At 42.7% G+C, this 15,116-nt stretch overlaps 1 protein-coding gene across 4 annotated transcripts in view; it reads left to right on the forward strand.

Moving 5' to 3' along the window:
• The window catches only part of LOC122545856 (NACHT, LRR and PYD domains-containing protein 3-like), an 88,985-nt gene that overhangs the window by 59,644 nt on the left and 14,225 nt on the right, over nt 1–15,116 (forward strand). The window contains exon 12 of one of the 4 annotated variants that reach the window (XM_087984097.1): nt 9,112–9,339. The exons of the other annotated variants lie outside the window; for them this stretch is intronic. Within the exon in view, the coding sequence (XP_087840223.1) occupies nt 9,112–9,139 (28 nt within the window). The 3' untranslated portion in view covers nt 9,140–9,339. Of the gene's footprint in view, nt 1–9,111; nt 9,340–15,116 lie in introns of those variants that run through there. 4 annotated transcript variants of the gene reach the window in all.

Raw genomic sequence — 15,116 nt, forward strand, 5'->3', positions numbered from 1 at the left:
ACAGGGACAGGATTGGCTGTTGCAGGTACCAGGGTTTAAATGTTTTAGTAGGGTCAGAGGTGGGGGTAAAAGAGGGGGAGGTGTGGCATTGCTTGTCAAAGATAGTATTACAGCGGTGGAAAGGACGATGGATGAAGACTCGCCATCTGAGGTAGTTTGGGCTGAGGTTAGAAATAGGAAAGGTGAGTTCACCCTGTTAGGAGTTTTTTACAGGCCTCCTAATAGTCCTAGAAATGTAGAAGAAAGGATTGCGAGGATGATTCAAGAGAAGAGTGAAAGTAATAGGGTGGTTGTTATGGGGGACTTTAACTTTCCTGATATTGATTGGGAAAGCTATAGCTCAAGTTCGTTAGATGGGTCAGTGTTTTACCAATGTGTGGAGGAGGGTTTCCTGACACAATATGTAGATAGGCCAACAAGAGGTGAGGCCATACTGGATTTGGTTCTGGGTAACGAACCAGGTCAGGTGTTAGAATTAGAGGTAGGTGAGCACTTTGGGGACAGTGACCACAATTCGGTGACTTTTACTCTAGTGATGGAGAGGGATAAGTGTGCACGTCAGGGCAAGAGTTATAGCTGGGGGCAGGAAAATTATGATGTGGTGAGGCATGACTTAGGATGTGTGGCTTGGAAAAGTAAGCTTCAAGGCAAGGGCGTAATTTATATGTGGAGCTTGTTCAAGGAGCAACTATTGTGTGTCCTTGATAAGTATGTACCCGTCAGGCAGGGAGGAAAGGGTCGTGTGAGGGAGTCGTGGTTTAATAAGGAATTGGAATCCCTTGTTAAATGGAAGAGGGCAGCCTATGTAAAGATGAGGCGTGAAGGTCCAATTGGGGCGATTAAGAGTTATAAGGTAGCCAGGAAGGACCTGAAGAGAGAGCCAAGAGCAGCAAGGAGGGGACATGAAACGTCCTTAGTTGGTAGGATTAGGGAAAATCCTAAGGCTTTCTATGGGTATGTCAGGAATAAAAGAATGACTAGGGTAGGAATAGGTCCAGTCGACGATAGTAGTGGGAAGTTGTGTGTGGAGGCTGAAGAGATTGGGGAGATACTGAATGAATACTTTTCGTCAGTATTCAATCAGGAACAGGACATTGTTGTCAATGTGAATACTGAGTCAAAATTAAGTAGAATGGATGGCTTTGAGTATGTAGAGAAGAGGTGTTGGAAATTCTGGAAAGGGTGAAAATAGATAAGTCCCCTGGGCCTGATGGCATTTATCCTAGGATTCTCTGGGAAGCAAGGGAGGAGATTGCAGAGCCATTGGCCTTGATTTTTATGTCCTCGTTGTTTACAGGAGTAGTGCCAGAAGATTGGAGGCTCCCTTGTTCAAGAAGGGGAGTAGGGATAACCCTAGTAACTATAGGCCGGTGAGTCTCACTTCTGTTGTGGGCAAAATCTTAGAGAGAATTGTAAGGGATAGGATTTATGAACATCTGGATAGGAATAATGTGATCAAGGATAGTCAGCATGGTTTTGTGAAGGGCAGGTTGTGCCTCACAAACATTGTTGAATTCTTTGAGAAGGTGACTAAGGAGGTGGACGAGGGGAAAGCGGTAGATGTGGTGTATATGGATTTTAGTAAGGCATTTGATAAGGTTCCCCATGGTAGACTACTGCAAAAAATACGGAGGTATGGCATTGAGGGTGATTTGGAGGTTTGGATTTGGAGTTGGCTGGCTGGAAGAAGACAGAGGGTAGTAGTTGATGGCAAAGGTTCATCTTGGAGTGCCGTCACTAGCGGTGTTCCGCAAGGATCTGTTTTGGGACCATTGCTGTTTGTCATTTTTATAAATGACCTGGAGGAGGGGTTAAAAGGTTGGGTGAGCAAGTTTGCGGATGATACGAAAGTCGGAGGAGTTGTAGACAGTGAGGAAGGATGTGGCAGGTTACAACGGGATATAGATAAGCTGCAGAACTGGGCAGAAAGGTGGCAAATGGAGTTCAATGTAGCTAAGTGTGAGGTGATTCACTTTGGTAAGAGTAATAAAAAGATGGGGTACTGGGCTAATGGTCGGATACTTGGTAGTGTGGATGAGCAGAGGGATCTTGGTGTCCATGTACACAGATCTTTGAAAGTTGCCACCCAGGTAAATAGTGCGGTGAAGAAGGCATATGGCGTACTGGCTTTTATTGGTAGAGGAATTGAGTTTCGGAGTAGTGAGGTCATGTTGCAGTTGTATAAGTCTCTGGTGCGGACGCATCTGGAGTATTGTGTGCAGTTTTGGTCGCCATACTATAGGAAGGATGTGGATGCACTGGAACGGGTGCAGAGGAGGTTTACCAGGATGTTGCCTGGTATGGTAGGAAGATCGTATGAGGAAAGGCTGAGGCACTTGGGGTTGTTTTCATTGGAGAAAAGAAGGTTTAGGGGTGACTTGATAGAGGTGTACAAGATGACTAGGGGTTTAGATAGGGTCGACAGTGAGAATCTTTTTCCACGTATGGAGTCAGCTATTACAAGGGGGCATAGCTTTAAATTAAGGGGGGGGTAGGTATAGGACAGATGTTAGGGGTAGGTTCTTTACTCAGCGAGTCGTGAGTTCATGGAATGCCCTGCCAGTAGCAGTGGTGGACTCTCCCTCATTATGGGCATTTAAGCGGGCATTGGATAGGCATATGGAGGATAGTGGGCTAGTGTAGGTTAGGTGGGCTTGGATCGGCGCAACATCAAGGGCCGAAGGGCCTGTACTGCGCTGTATTCTTCTATGTTCTATGTTCTATTTGAACAATCTATTAGGCAAGGTAAGCAGCTGGTTAGCTCAACTGGCTGGCTCGTTTTTGATGAAGACTGAACAGTATGGGTTCAAATTGGAAGCCTGCTCATCATGAAAGTTGCACTTTCTCAATCTCAGCCCTCACCTGAGACATGATGACCTGTTTAAATCGCCATGAGTTGTTTCGGTTTAATGAGTGAACACTCCTCTGGGTCTGTGGTGACTTTGTTTAAGAGTTGAATTGTTGGGCAGCATAGAGCTCATGCAGGGAATGGAATTCCTACGGGCCCAAGATTTCCAATTTCTACTTATTAAATCTTATTAAATACTCAGATCAAGGAAAATGAGATTTTCTAAACTTTAGAACCGCTTCCATGTGAAATAGATGTTTTGAAAAAAAAGTAATGAAAAGAAATAAATTCCAATATGCAGCAAACAACTTCAGGACGATGTCAAACAGAGATACTCCAACAGATGGATTTGAATGAGTTTGGGACAGTGGCAGAAAGCTTGATCCAAAAAGGTTCAGAAATTGTAGACACTTCAAAACAGCTTTCAACTGTCATGTCACATATTTTTTCGACCGTGCAAACATTCTGAATTTGTACCATTGCCTCAATCTATGTTAATCAAAATTTATCATTAAACAGTCATTGAGTAACAATAGGATTTTTAAATCCATCTTTTGGGATACTCACAGGAGGATATCGTACCTTTCCATCATGACTGTAGCCTTTGGATTTATTTTCACTGAAGAAAAACTTTTCATCCTCAGAAAGTGGGGCAGTGGTCCATGCATTTTTATTCAAAGCCTCGGGAGTGTGTAAGGATTAAAGTAATTGATGCTTGTCGTCCCATTTTGCTTAAAGTCCCACCCAGATCAGACAAGAGGTTGCTTACAGTCGTAGGACCATACAACATCGAAAGAGGCTCTTCGGCCCACCATGTCGATGCTAAACACCAAACATTTTCCGGCACTTGGTCTATAACCTTTTCTGCCCTGACATCTGTTGTGATGCTTCTTCAAGGTTGCGAGAGTATCTTCCTCCACCATCCTCTCAGGCACCATATTCCATATTTCTGCCATCTTCTGGCTGAAACAAATCCTTAGATCCCCTCTAAACCAGTTCTGTCTGAGCTTAAACTAATACACTCTGAGAGCCATCTGCCATGGGGAGGAAATGCCCATGATCTACACTGTCAATGATGACTTACATTCATTCCATTTCATGGGCTGACTTTTAATGAAGGAGTCTAAATTAGAGTGGTGCTGGAAAAGCACAGCAGTTCAGGTAGCATCCAAGGAGCAGTAAAATCGATTAGAGTGGTTCTGGAAAAGCCCGGCAGTTCAGGCAGTATTTGAGGAGCAGTAAAATTAACCCTTCTTCAAAGTTGATGTACAGCAATCCTTGAAGGAAGCATCTCTGTCGAAGACAGTCAGCATTTATACGGCATTCGCTCCCATGTGACAGTGAGTAAACACTGTTCAAAGGAGACAAAGCCTCATTGACAGGCCACTGAGTGAAGGTAAGTGTGTAAGTTAGGTGTGTAAGCAGTTAGAGAAGGTAACAGGGGAGCATGGCAGGTGGGTGAGTGAGAGAAAACCTTGTCAACTGGGTGAGGTGGCAGGGTGTTCCTGAGTTGTTCTTGAGGTGGCAGAGGGATGGGCGGAGTGTAAGAGGAGGAAGAGGGGAGAATGGATGGGAGGAGTAGGTAGGAAGGGGAGATAGAAAGAGAGGGAGAATGGACAAGTGTTGAGTGGAAGAGGTGGAGAATACAGGGAAAGGGTTGAGAAAGGGGAAGGGGAGAGTTGGAGGGTAGGTGAAGGGATGAGGAAGGGGTGGGGAGAGTTGGAGGGTAGAGGGGAAGAGATGAGTAGGGGATGGGGAGAGTTGGAGGGTAGAGGGGAAGGGATGAGTAGAGGATGGGGAGAGTTGGAGGGTAGAGAGGAAGGGATGAGGAAGGGATGGGGAGAGTTGGTGGGTAATGGGGAAGGGATGAGTAGGGGATTGGGAGAGTTGGAGGGTAGAGGGGAAGGGATGAAGCGGTGATTGGAAGAGATTTGGAGGGTAGAGGAGAAGGGATGAGGAGAGGATGGGGAGAGTTGGAGGGTAGAGGGGAAGGGTTGAGGTGGGAATGGGGAGAGTTGGAGGGTAGATGGGAAGGGAAGGGGGAAAGGGAGGGGGAAGGAAGGGAAGGGGTGAGGATGGAAGAGGAGGGGAAGGAGAAGGACAAGGACGGATGGGGAAGACCAGGTTTTGAATATTGGTTGAGGATGTTTGGCACACTTGCATACTCTAACGTTTCCTGGATTACTCTGCAAGTATTTTTTTCTGAATCCACCAAAACTCTCAGACTCCAACCTTTGTTTTAATGGTTTCAGATGTAGAGTAATCTAACAATCAGAAGGCTCAACTCTCAGACAATCATCTCATAGTCATTGCATTAGAATCTCTTTGGAGCTTTATTGGGCTCCTTTCATGGTCTATCCAATCTCCCTCATTTCTTGTCACAAGGAGATATATTTCTGGTTTTCTAAAGTGCTGAGCATTTTTCTGAACTTTGAAAAGTACAGCCAATGCATGTTTTAGTTCTGCAGTCACTTCCTTCAAACATTAAGTTGCTGTCCATCAATCAACACATTATTTCTTACTTACTTGAGTTTAGTGACGTTCGCATTTAAGTTTCCTTCATTGTTTGGTTATAATAATTCTGGATCATATTCATAAGCAAAGTCCACATGGAGCGTTACTCATTCTTCAGTATTGGCCCAGTCCACCAATTGTTTCCCATTTCCATCAAATGCCCTGCAGAGGTACAGGTATTACTGAAACTCTGTAATAGCATTCTGGGTGCAAATCCACCACATGAACGGCAGCAGTGAAAAAAGATAGAACATCTCCACGTTCTCCAGAGCAATTAGGGATAAGCCTTTGCCAGTGAAACACTCACATACTGGAAGATTTTTTTTTAATTGATCCTCCAAACAGGCAAAGAGTTCGAAACACAAATCTCTGAGGTATGGAAGAGACAGAACAAACAGATTTCATAAGGCAAGATCTTGTTTGACTAATATGGTTGAATGTTTATGGAGTTTGAATGGAGATTTGATGATTGGTTCTAGGTTCCTTACTTTGATGTTATCAATGAATAATTTGGATATGAATTTAAGGGGTAAGATCAAGCGTTTTGCAGAAGATCCAGAAAAATGAAGATGTAGCTAATAATGAAGAGAAGAATGCCTCAAAGATCACAATGGACAATTCCATTGGAAATAATTAAGAGTAATCTTGCATTTCCCATGGCGAATCCACCTAACAAAACATCTCTGGGTACTATGTGCAATTTAGCATGGCCAATCCACCTCACTTAAACATTTTTGGACTGTGGGAAGAAGCCAGAGCATTCGGAGGAATCCCACGCAGACACAGGGAGAACGTGCAAATATCAGACTGATAACAGCCTGAGGGTGGAATCAAACCTAGGTCTCTGGTTCTGTGAGGCAGTAGCGCTAATGCCTGAACAACTGTGCCACCGTTTTCATTTGTCCATTGAAGATGCTCCCGAGATTTCAAACCAGCAGTGCGACATCAATAAACTCTTTGATGGTGGAAGTGGACTCCTGGTGTCGAGCGATTTATTTAGTCATCTTGCTCCAACAGTAGTGAGGAATTTTCAAACTGGGGACAAAAAGATGCAGCAACATTTTTTCTAGTCACCACAGGGGTGATATCACCAAAGGGTAGAAAGAATTATTCAGCAAATTATAATACGACATTCAAAAATAAGGAAAATTAAACAACTCAACATGGATTTGTGCAGGAGAAATCACGTGGGATGAATTTATTGAGGTTCATTGAGAAATCAACACATGTAGTGGATAAAGTGGACCTCGTAGAAGTTCTGTACTTAGATAATAAGAAGACATTTAATGAAGGTGTCAATAAATTGATAATTGAGAAAAATAATCATGGGTAAGAGGTAGCATTTTGGAAATAAAATTGATCAGGAAATATAGAGCAGTCATAAACTGGTCATTTTCTGGTTAGCAAGGTGTACTGAAGGCTTGCCACAGGGCATCAGTGCTGTGACCTCAACTTTTATCAACCTATATGAATAACCACATTTGGCAACATTTGTAGTTTTGGGTGCAGTTCTGATCTCCAAATCATTTGGAGAGGATGCAAAGAACTTAATTAGGATGTAGCCTGGATTGAAATGTTTTAGCTATAAGGAGAAGGGCGGCACGGTGGCACAGTGGTTAGCACTGCTGCCTCACAGCACCAGAGACCCGGGTTCAATTCCCGACTCAGGCGACTGACTGTGTGGAGTTTGCACATTCTCCCCGTGTCTGCGTGGGTTTCCTCCAGGTGCTCTGGTTTCCTCCCACAATCCCAAAATGTGCAGGTTAGGTGAATTGGCTATGCTAAATTTTCCGTAGTATTAGGTGAAAGGGTAAATGTAGGAGTATCGGTCTGGGTGGTATACGCTTTGGCGGGTCGGTGTGGACTTGTTGGGCTGAAGGGCCTGTTTCCACACTGTAAGTAATCTAATCTAAAAAAAAGTTGGACAAACGAGTTCGATGACCAAACCGAATTACAAAAGGCATAGATAGTCAGTATTTTTCCCATGGTGGAAATGTCCAATACTAGAGGACATAGTTTAAGATGAGAGGGGGAAAGGTCTTTATGCTGAGGGTGGTAGGTCCTGGAGCACATTGTCAGAGGAGGTAGCAGAAACAGAGATGTTAGCAAATTTTAAGACCACTTGCACAGATACATGAATGGGGAGTGATATGGACCACATGCAGGCAGATGGGATTAGTTTAGAATGGCTTCATGGTCAGTGGAAACATGTGGGCCTGTATTGCAATGTTCTTTGACTGCCGGTAGTTTAACATGAGCGTCTCCATACTTCAGGTGGGGCTGAGGGGTTCAGAAGGATGGACCTTCACTGTGACCTCAGCCAGTGCAGGAACTGAACCTTGGCTATTAACATCACTGTGAGTAACAAACTAGCCATCCAGCCAACTGAGCTAACCACCGCATCCCTGAGCCTGCCTCTGAATTACCATTCCCACCACCCACCTTCCAGCTGATTCCCCACACCTGCCTGATACTCTTCAGTTCACTCAGTCTGCATCGTCACCCACTTACATTACCTACCTCCCCACACTGCCACCATCAGCTCATTCTTCCACACACCCACTGACCCATTCAAAGACATTAGAAACTCAATCTATGACGGCTACTTCCATGAGTAAAAATGGCATGACTTGTCTTCCTCATGTTGTACTCTAGTCCTTCCAACACTTCCAATGGACACTTTACTTCACATTCATAACAAGGTGGGGCTCAGAAAATCTGCTGTAAAGTTTGGAACAGAGCAGAGCTGGTAGGAAATCAAACTGAAGTGGCTGTCCAACGGTGAGTGCTGTTCCACTGACATTCTGAACCTTTGAAAATGACAGCCGACTTTATTGACATGGAAAAATTTGGAAAGGGCTTGACAGGGTAAGCATAGAATAGTTGTTTCCTCTAATTTTAGAATCTAATAAAGGTTGGTGGGATAGTGGGGAGTTTAAACTGTAGGATAAACATTGAATCATTTATGACCATGATGAGGAAACATTACTTCACTCTGTGCATTGTGCAGCTTTGGATTTGTGCATGTCAGATTGTCTTGATGCTATTTAATTTTATCTATTACCAACAAATTTCTGGTACTTTGGGAAATTAGAATCTATGTCAAGTTGTCAGACAACTTCAGTCTTGACCATACCGAATGATAGATCACGTTTAAGAAGGATCAACTTGTCTTTATATTTGTCATGCTTTTCTCGTTTGCTTTACTGGAAGGAGAAATTTAATTCCGAGGCAATGTTAACCTGCTTCATCAAACTGATTTCAGTCACTAAGGGTTTTTGCTTCTTGTAGTAAATAAGTGACCTCTTTCCTGGACATTGTTTATTCACTAGATTTCCATGAAATTTCAAGTGGTTTGACTGTATAGAATTCCTTTTCAGTTACTAAGGAGTATAGATCAAAGGATTCAAGATTGTAAGACCATAAGACACAAGAATAGAATTAGGCATTTGACCCACCATTCGATCATGGCTGATATGCTTCTCAATCCCATTCTTTTTCACCATAACCTTACTATCTATCTCTGCCTTAAAGATACTCAATGACATGGCCTCCACAGTCTTCTGCTTCAATCCGTTTCACAGATTTACCACCCCCTGACTGTAGAAATTCCACAGAAAGAATTGCTCATCTATGTAGGACTGGAATTCAGAAAACTTTTGTCGCTGAAAAGATTGACTTGTCTCCTCCAGAAAACAGGTGGAAATGTTAGGTTTAAGGGTCAGCTCAGAGTGTTTCTATGTTCGCAGAGAATGTGAAAAAATGGAAAACCTGTAAAAGGTGGAGTTGACTCACGCACCATCGTGACAACAAGAAACAAGAGTTCACAATATTCTGCTGTGTTAACTTGGCACACAACAACCTATTATCCTGTACGGTCTCCAATTCCAAAGCAAATATTTGGCTCAAAGCACTCAAATCTTCTGAGTGCAATGAAAACGCCAATTGAATTTGCAAAGAAGGAAAATAGAAGTGATCTCTTTCAGTTTCAGCATTTTCACTAGATCCATTCAAGGAATGGTTTTCAGACTATTCAAAACCACATTTCAAGCTTTCATTTTGTCTTCAAAGAATTTCTAAGCAGCTGCACCAGTCTCAAAGCATTGGCATTCTTGAGTTTGCCAGTTGGTATGTGATGTTCTGCCAATAACTGCCAAAACCATTTCATCTCCTTTTCTGTCAGCTTCTCGAGAATTTGTGCAATTGTCTCCATGACCTCCTGCAATAAATGTGGTGATACATAGTATTGCCTGACTGTCTATTTACACTATGATATCATGGTGTGTAACGTTCAAAGAGGATAAAAAAAATGAAATCGAGGTTTGGCTACATGATGTATTGATTCAATGAGATCATGTCTAAGTTCGCAGTGCACATATCTTACTAACCACGTGTCCCATGAATTACAAATGTTATCAGTTTCAGTTTTGGACACTCTAAGAGTACAAATTTGTCTGATGATGACCATGAATCTATTGTTGATTGTTTTGAAAACCTATCTGATTCACTAATATCCTTTAGGGAAGGAAACTGCCATCCCCACTTGATGTGGCTGACATGTGACCTCAGACCCACAGCAATGTAGTTGATTCTTAACTGCCCTTTGTGCAATTGGAATGGGCAACAAATGCTGCCTAGTTAGTGACACCCTCAGCCTCACCCTCTGCATGAAAATGAAAGAAAAACACGCTGGGTTTGAAAGTTCCACAGATTCACCCCCTTTGAGAGAATGAATTTTTCCTCTTAAATAAAATACAAAAGAACAGTAGATGCTGTAAATCAGAAACGGAAATAGAAATTTCTGTCAAGGAACAGCATATCTGGCAGCATTTATGAAGAGATATCAGAGTTAAGATTTCTGGTCAGGTGACTCATCCTCAGAGTTCAGATGCTGCCAGACCTTCTGAGCTTTCCCAACAATTTCAGTTTGTGTTTCAAATTTACCCACCTCTCTGTTTTGAATCTGCTGCCCCTTATCTTAAAATTATGAATTCTTCTAGATTGTCCTACATGAGGAAATATCCTTTCCATGTCTATTTTGACAAACCCCTTTGAAGACCTCAATTAGATCTCCTCTCCTTCTTTCAAAGACCAGAGGGTATTAGCCTAAACTGCTCAATCTCTCTTCGTTAGACAAGTCCCTGTAATCAATCTTGACAAGGTTGTCTGAATGGCAACCAAAACACTGAATCCTTCCTAAAGTAAGGATGCCAAAACTATACTTAATACTCCAGATGGACTCTCATTAAAACCTTGTATGGTTACGGAAATACTTTTATGCTCTATTCCATCAATAAATGCCAATGTTCAAACAGGCAAGGTAGATTTCACTCAACTGAAACCAACATTGTCTTTCACTAAAAATAATTTAAATTAATGAATGAGATTTTATTATCATATGTATTACAAAGAAATCATTCCTGGCACCATCTTAGAAACAAAGGTATCAAGGTGCAAAATCTTTGGTACAAACTAGAAAAATTGAGGTCATTTTGAAGGCAGGGTTTAGATTCGGGAAGAGAAACTGAAAACTAGAACCTCAAAAAGTAGTAATATTCAAATTACGTTTGGAGCCATATGCTGGTGAGTACAGAAATAAGAAGATCGAGCTGATAATTATATGGCCAGCGAATTGGTATAGGAGAGACAACTTTAGATTTCTGAGGCAATGTGGTGATGCCTGTACAAATCAAACGATTGCATCTGAAGAGTGGTGGGAGTAAAATCCTCACTGGGGATGTTATGAGTGATACTGTGAAGGGATTGAACCAACTTCATAAAATAACATCATTTGTGGGATGTGGATGTCGCTGGCTGGCCAGCATTTGTTGTCTGTCCCAAGTTGCCCTTGAGAAGGTGATGGTGAGCTGCCTTCTTGAACTGCTGCAGTTCACCTGCTGTGGGTTGACCCACAATTTCATTAGCTCAGAAATTCCAGGATTTTGACCCACCAACAGTGAAGGAACGGTAACATTTATCCAACTCAGGATGTTGAGTGGCTTAGAAGGGAATTTGAATGTGGTGGGGTTCCCATGTGTCCCTTTGTCCTTCCAGATGGAGTGGTTGCGGATTTAGGAAGTGCTGTCTAAGAATCCGGCTTAATTTCTGCAGTGCATCTTGTAGATTGTATACACTGCTGCCAGTAAGCGTCAGTGGTGGAGGGAATAGATTCCTGTGGGTGTGGTGCGAATCCAGCAGTTTGCTTTGTCCTGGATAATGTCAAGCTTCTTCAGTGTTGTTGGGGCTGCACTCATCCAGACAAGTAGGGAGTATTCCATCACACTCTTAACTTGTGCCTTGTAGATGGTGGATAGACATTTGGGTGGGGGGGGGGGGGGGGTAGGGGGAGTTAGGAAGAGAGTTACACAATGTAGTATTCCTAGCCTATGATCTGCTCTTGTAGCCGTAGGGAGTGTGCTGAACAAAGAGACCTTGGAGTGCAGGTTCATAACTCCTTGAAGGTGGAGTCGCAGGTAGATAGGACAGTGAAGAAGGCGTTTGGTATGCTTTCCTTTATTGGTCAGAGTATTGAGTACAGGAGTTGGGAGGTCATGTTGCGGCTGTACAGGGCATTGGTTAGGCCACTGTTGGAATATTGCGTGCACTTCTGGTCTCCTTCCTATCGGAAAGATGCTGTGAAACGTGAAAGAGTTCAGAAAAGATTTACAAGCATGTTGCCAGGGTTGGAGGATTTGAGCTACAGGGAGAGGCTGAACAGCTTGGGGCTGTTTTCCCTGGATCATCGGAGGCTGAGGTTTACAAAATTATGAGGGGTATGGATAGGATAAATAGACAAAGTCTTTTCCCTGGGAACGGGGAGTCCAGAACGAGAGGGCATAGGTTTAGGGTGAGAGGGGAAAGATATAAAAGAGACCTAAGGGGTAACGTTTTCACACAGAGGGTGGCACGTGTATGGAATGAGCTGCCAGAGGATGTGGTGGAGACTGGTACAATTGCAACATTTAAGAGGCATTTGGATGGGTATATGAATAGGAAGGTTTAGAGGGATATGGACGGGGTGCTGGCAGGTGGGACTAGATTGCGTTGGGATATCTGGTCAGCATGAACAGGTTGGACCAAAGGGTCTGTTTCCATGCTGTACATCTCTATGACTCTATGTTCATCAGAGAGAGATGGAAAACTAATGGTAGGTTCAGAAGGGAGAGAATAAAAGCTGGAAGTGGAAGGCAGAAAATTTGCAAGCATGCTTGGAAGGCAAAGTAATCCAAGGCTTGAAAATAGACAGCAAAGCAGTTGCACAATATTAATTTGCAAAATTGACTCTGGAAATAACTGAGAGGAGACTCTGGGAAAATTATCATCAAATCAGGACATATGGGCTGAAAAACAGAACAAAATAGTGTCCATCATACAATGGGAGTGCACTGCAGGCCATCAAACATTCACGAAGGAGACAGAATTGGAAATATGTGGCAAATCTGAGAATTGGTCGTTACAATACTGATAGTAGAGCATTTCAACTATCCAAGATGAAGTCAGACGGCTACATGGCAAAATAGCCCAGTCCTTCACTTTGAAGATCTATCGTTGAAAAATCATTCAAAGCTCCTCTCGGATTCATCCTGGGAAGTTCAATCTTGTCTTCCAAGACCAAGTTCTGACAGACCCTTGACACTGTCCCGAGACATCTCATTACTGCCATGTTTTATCATAGTCAGATCAGAGAGATGCTCCTGATTTTCTCTACGCTCCATACTTTACAGCTGCACCAAACAAATTCTGGTCAGGGATTTTCCTCCCCCTCCCCCCGTCCACTCTCAGTTGCACTTAACTTCCTTTCAGGGACTGATCCTGCCCTGAGTCCTGAAGTCTCTAAGGAGGTGACTTGTATTGGCTGAAACCTGTTCTTTAGCTTCTGTAACGGTTAGCTCCAAGCTGCAACCAATCTCACCCTGCAAACCCTCCGATCAAATTAAACCAGAAATTAGTTTAAAGCTCCATCCATCAGCATGACAAGCTAGCCTTTAACAGATTGGTCAGCGCTTAACAACGACTGTTGAACTTCTAGCTGTATTTCTTTATCATTCTACTTTCTGCTAAGAGGGACTGTGCTATTTAACGTTTACATTTTTTCTTTATTTTTATACGTATACCTAAGATTTTATGGCTGGGTAACTTTGCACTTAAGATGGCTCCGGGAATGGCGATGTAGTACACTTTTCAGTGGCCTCATGTATTTCGGTACTTAAGTACACGTGACAATAAAATCTAATTCTAATTCTAATTAACCTCGCTTAAAACTTCTCCAATTTCATCAAGTAAATAGGAATTCACTGAAGGATTTTATGATAATTCTAAAATCCAAACCACATATCTTCCCAGAATGCAATTCTCTGTAGGTCATACAGGCAGCATTGAAGCTGAGCAAACCCACATGTAGGTTCATGATCGTACATTTTAAGCTATTAATCTCTTAAAGCAGTGTAATTCTCATGTTTTAAGTGTGCACCAAACAAATCCATTGTTTATTTATCCCACTTTCTGCTGCTAAACTTTACTTTCTGAGCCAATAAAACCAAATGACTCATTGACAACTGCAGTGATAATTCAGAATAAATGGAATGTTGGTGTCGAGCAATGATTGCTTATCCCTCATTGCCCTTGAGAATGATCCAACATACATGATTTCTCCAAACAATGAAAGGAAAGAACCCAAACAAGGAACAATAAAGTAAACAACAAGCTTGTTAGTTTTCACAGTACTGGCTGAGGAATAAACAATGACCCAATTACCAAATGCACTAGTTCATCGTACAATCCCATGGAATCTTGTGTATCTACCTCACATACTAAATGAGAACATATTTCTATTGCTCTTGCAAAGGCTAGGTGTGTATTATAGATATTATCTAATCAGCCATTACGAGCTAGTGAGGGCAGGAATAGGAGAATAGAGCAGATGAATGCATGGCTCAGTAGCTGATGTATGGGCGAAGGATTCACATTTTTGGATCAATTTGGGGTCTTTTGGACCCTCTTTTGGGGTAGAAGTGACCTACACAAGAAGGACGGATTGCACCTAAATTGGAAGGGGACTAATATACTGGCAGGGAAATTTGCTAGAACTGCTTGGGAGGATTTAAACTAGTAAGGTGGTGGGGGGGGGTGAGGGGGAGGGGTGTGACCCAGGAAGATAGTGAGGAAAGAGATCGATTTGAGACGTGTACAGCTGAGAACAGAAGTGAGTCAAACAGTCAGGGCAGGCAGGGACAAGGTAGGACAAATAAATTAAATTGCATTTATTTCAATGCAAGGGGCCTAACAGGGAAGGCAGATGAACTCAGGGCATTGTTTGGAACATGGGACTGGGATATCATAGCAATTACAGAAACATGGCTCAGGGAAGGGCAGGACTGGCAGCTGAATGTTCCAGGATGTAAATGCTACAGGAAGGATAGAAAGGGAGGCAAAACAGGAGGGGGAGTGGCATTTTTGATAAGGGATAGCATTACAGCCGTCCCAAGTAGGATATTCCCGGAAATACATCCAGGGAAGTTATTTGGGTGGAACTGAGAAATAAGAAAGGGATGATCACCTTATTGAGATTGTATTATAGACCCCTCAATAGTCAGAGGGAAATTGAGAAACAGACTTGTCAGGAGATCTCATCTATCTGTGAGAATAATAGGGTAGTTATGGTAGGGGATTTTTAACTTTCCAAACATCGACTGGGACTGCCATAGTGGAAAAGGTTTAGATGGAGAGGAATTTCTTAAGTGTGTACAAGACAATT

The sequence above is a fragment of the Chiloscyllium plagiosum genome, unplaced genomic scaffold, assembly GCF_037043375.1.
Source record: "Chiloscyllium plagiosum isolate Xiang-an unplaced genomic scaffold, Cpla_swu_hap1 HiC_scaffold_47, whole genome shotgun sequence".
Lineage (NCBI taxonomy): Eukaryota > Metazoa > Chordata > Chondrichthyes > Orectolobiformes > Hemiscylliidae > Chiloscyllium > Chiloscyllium plagiosum.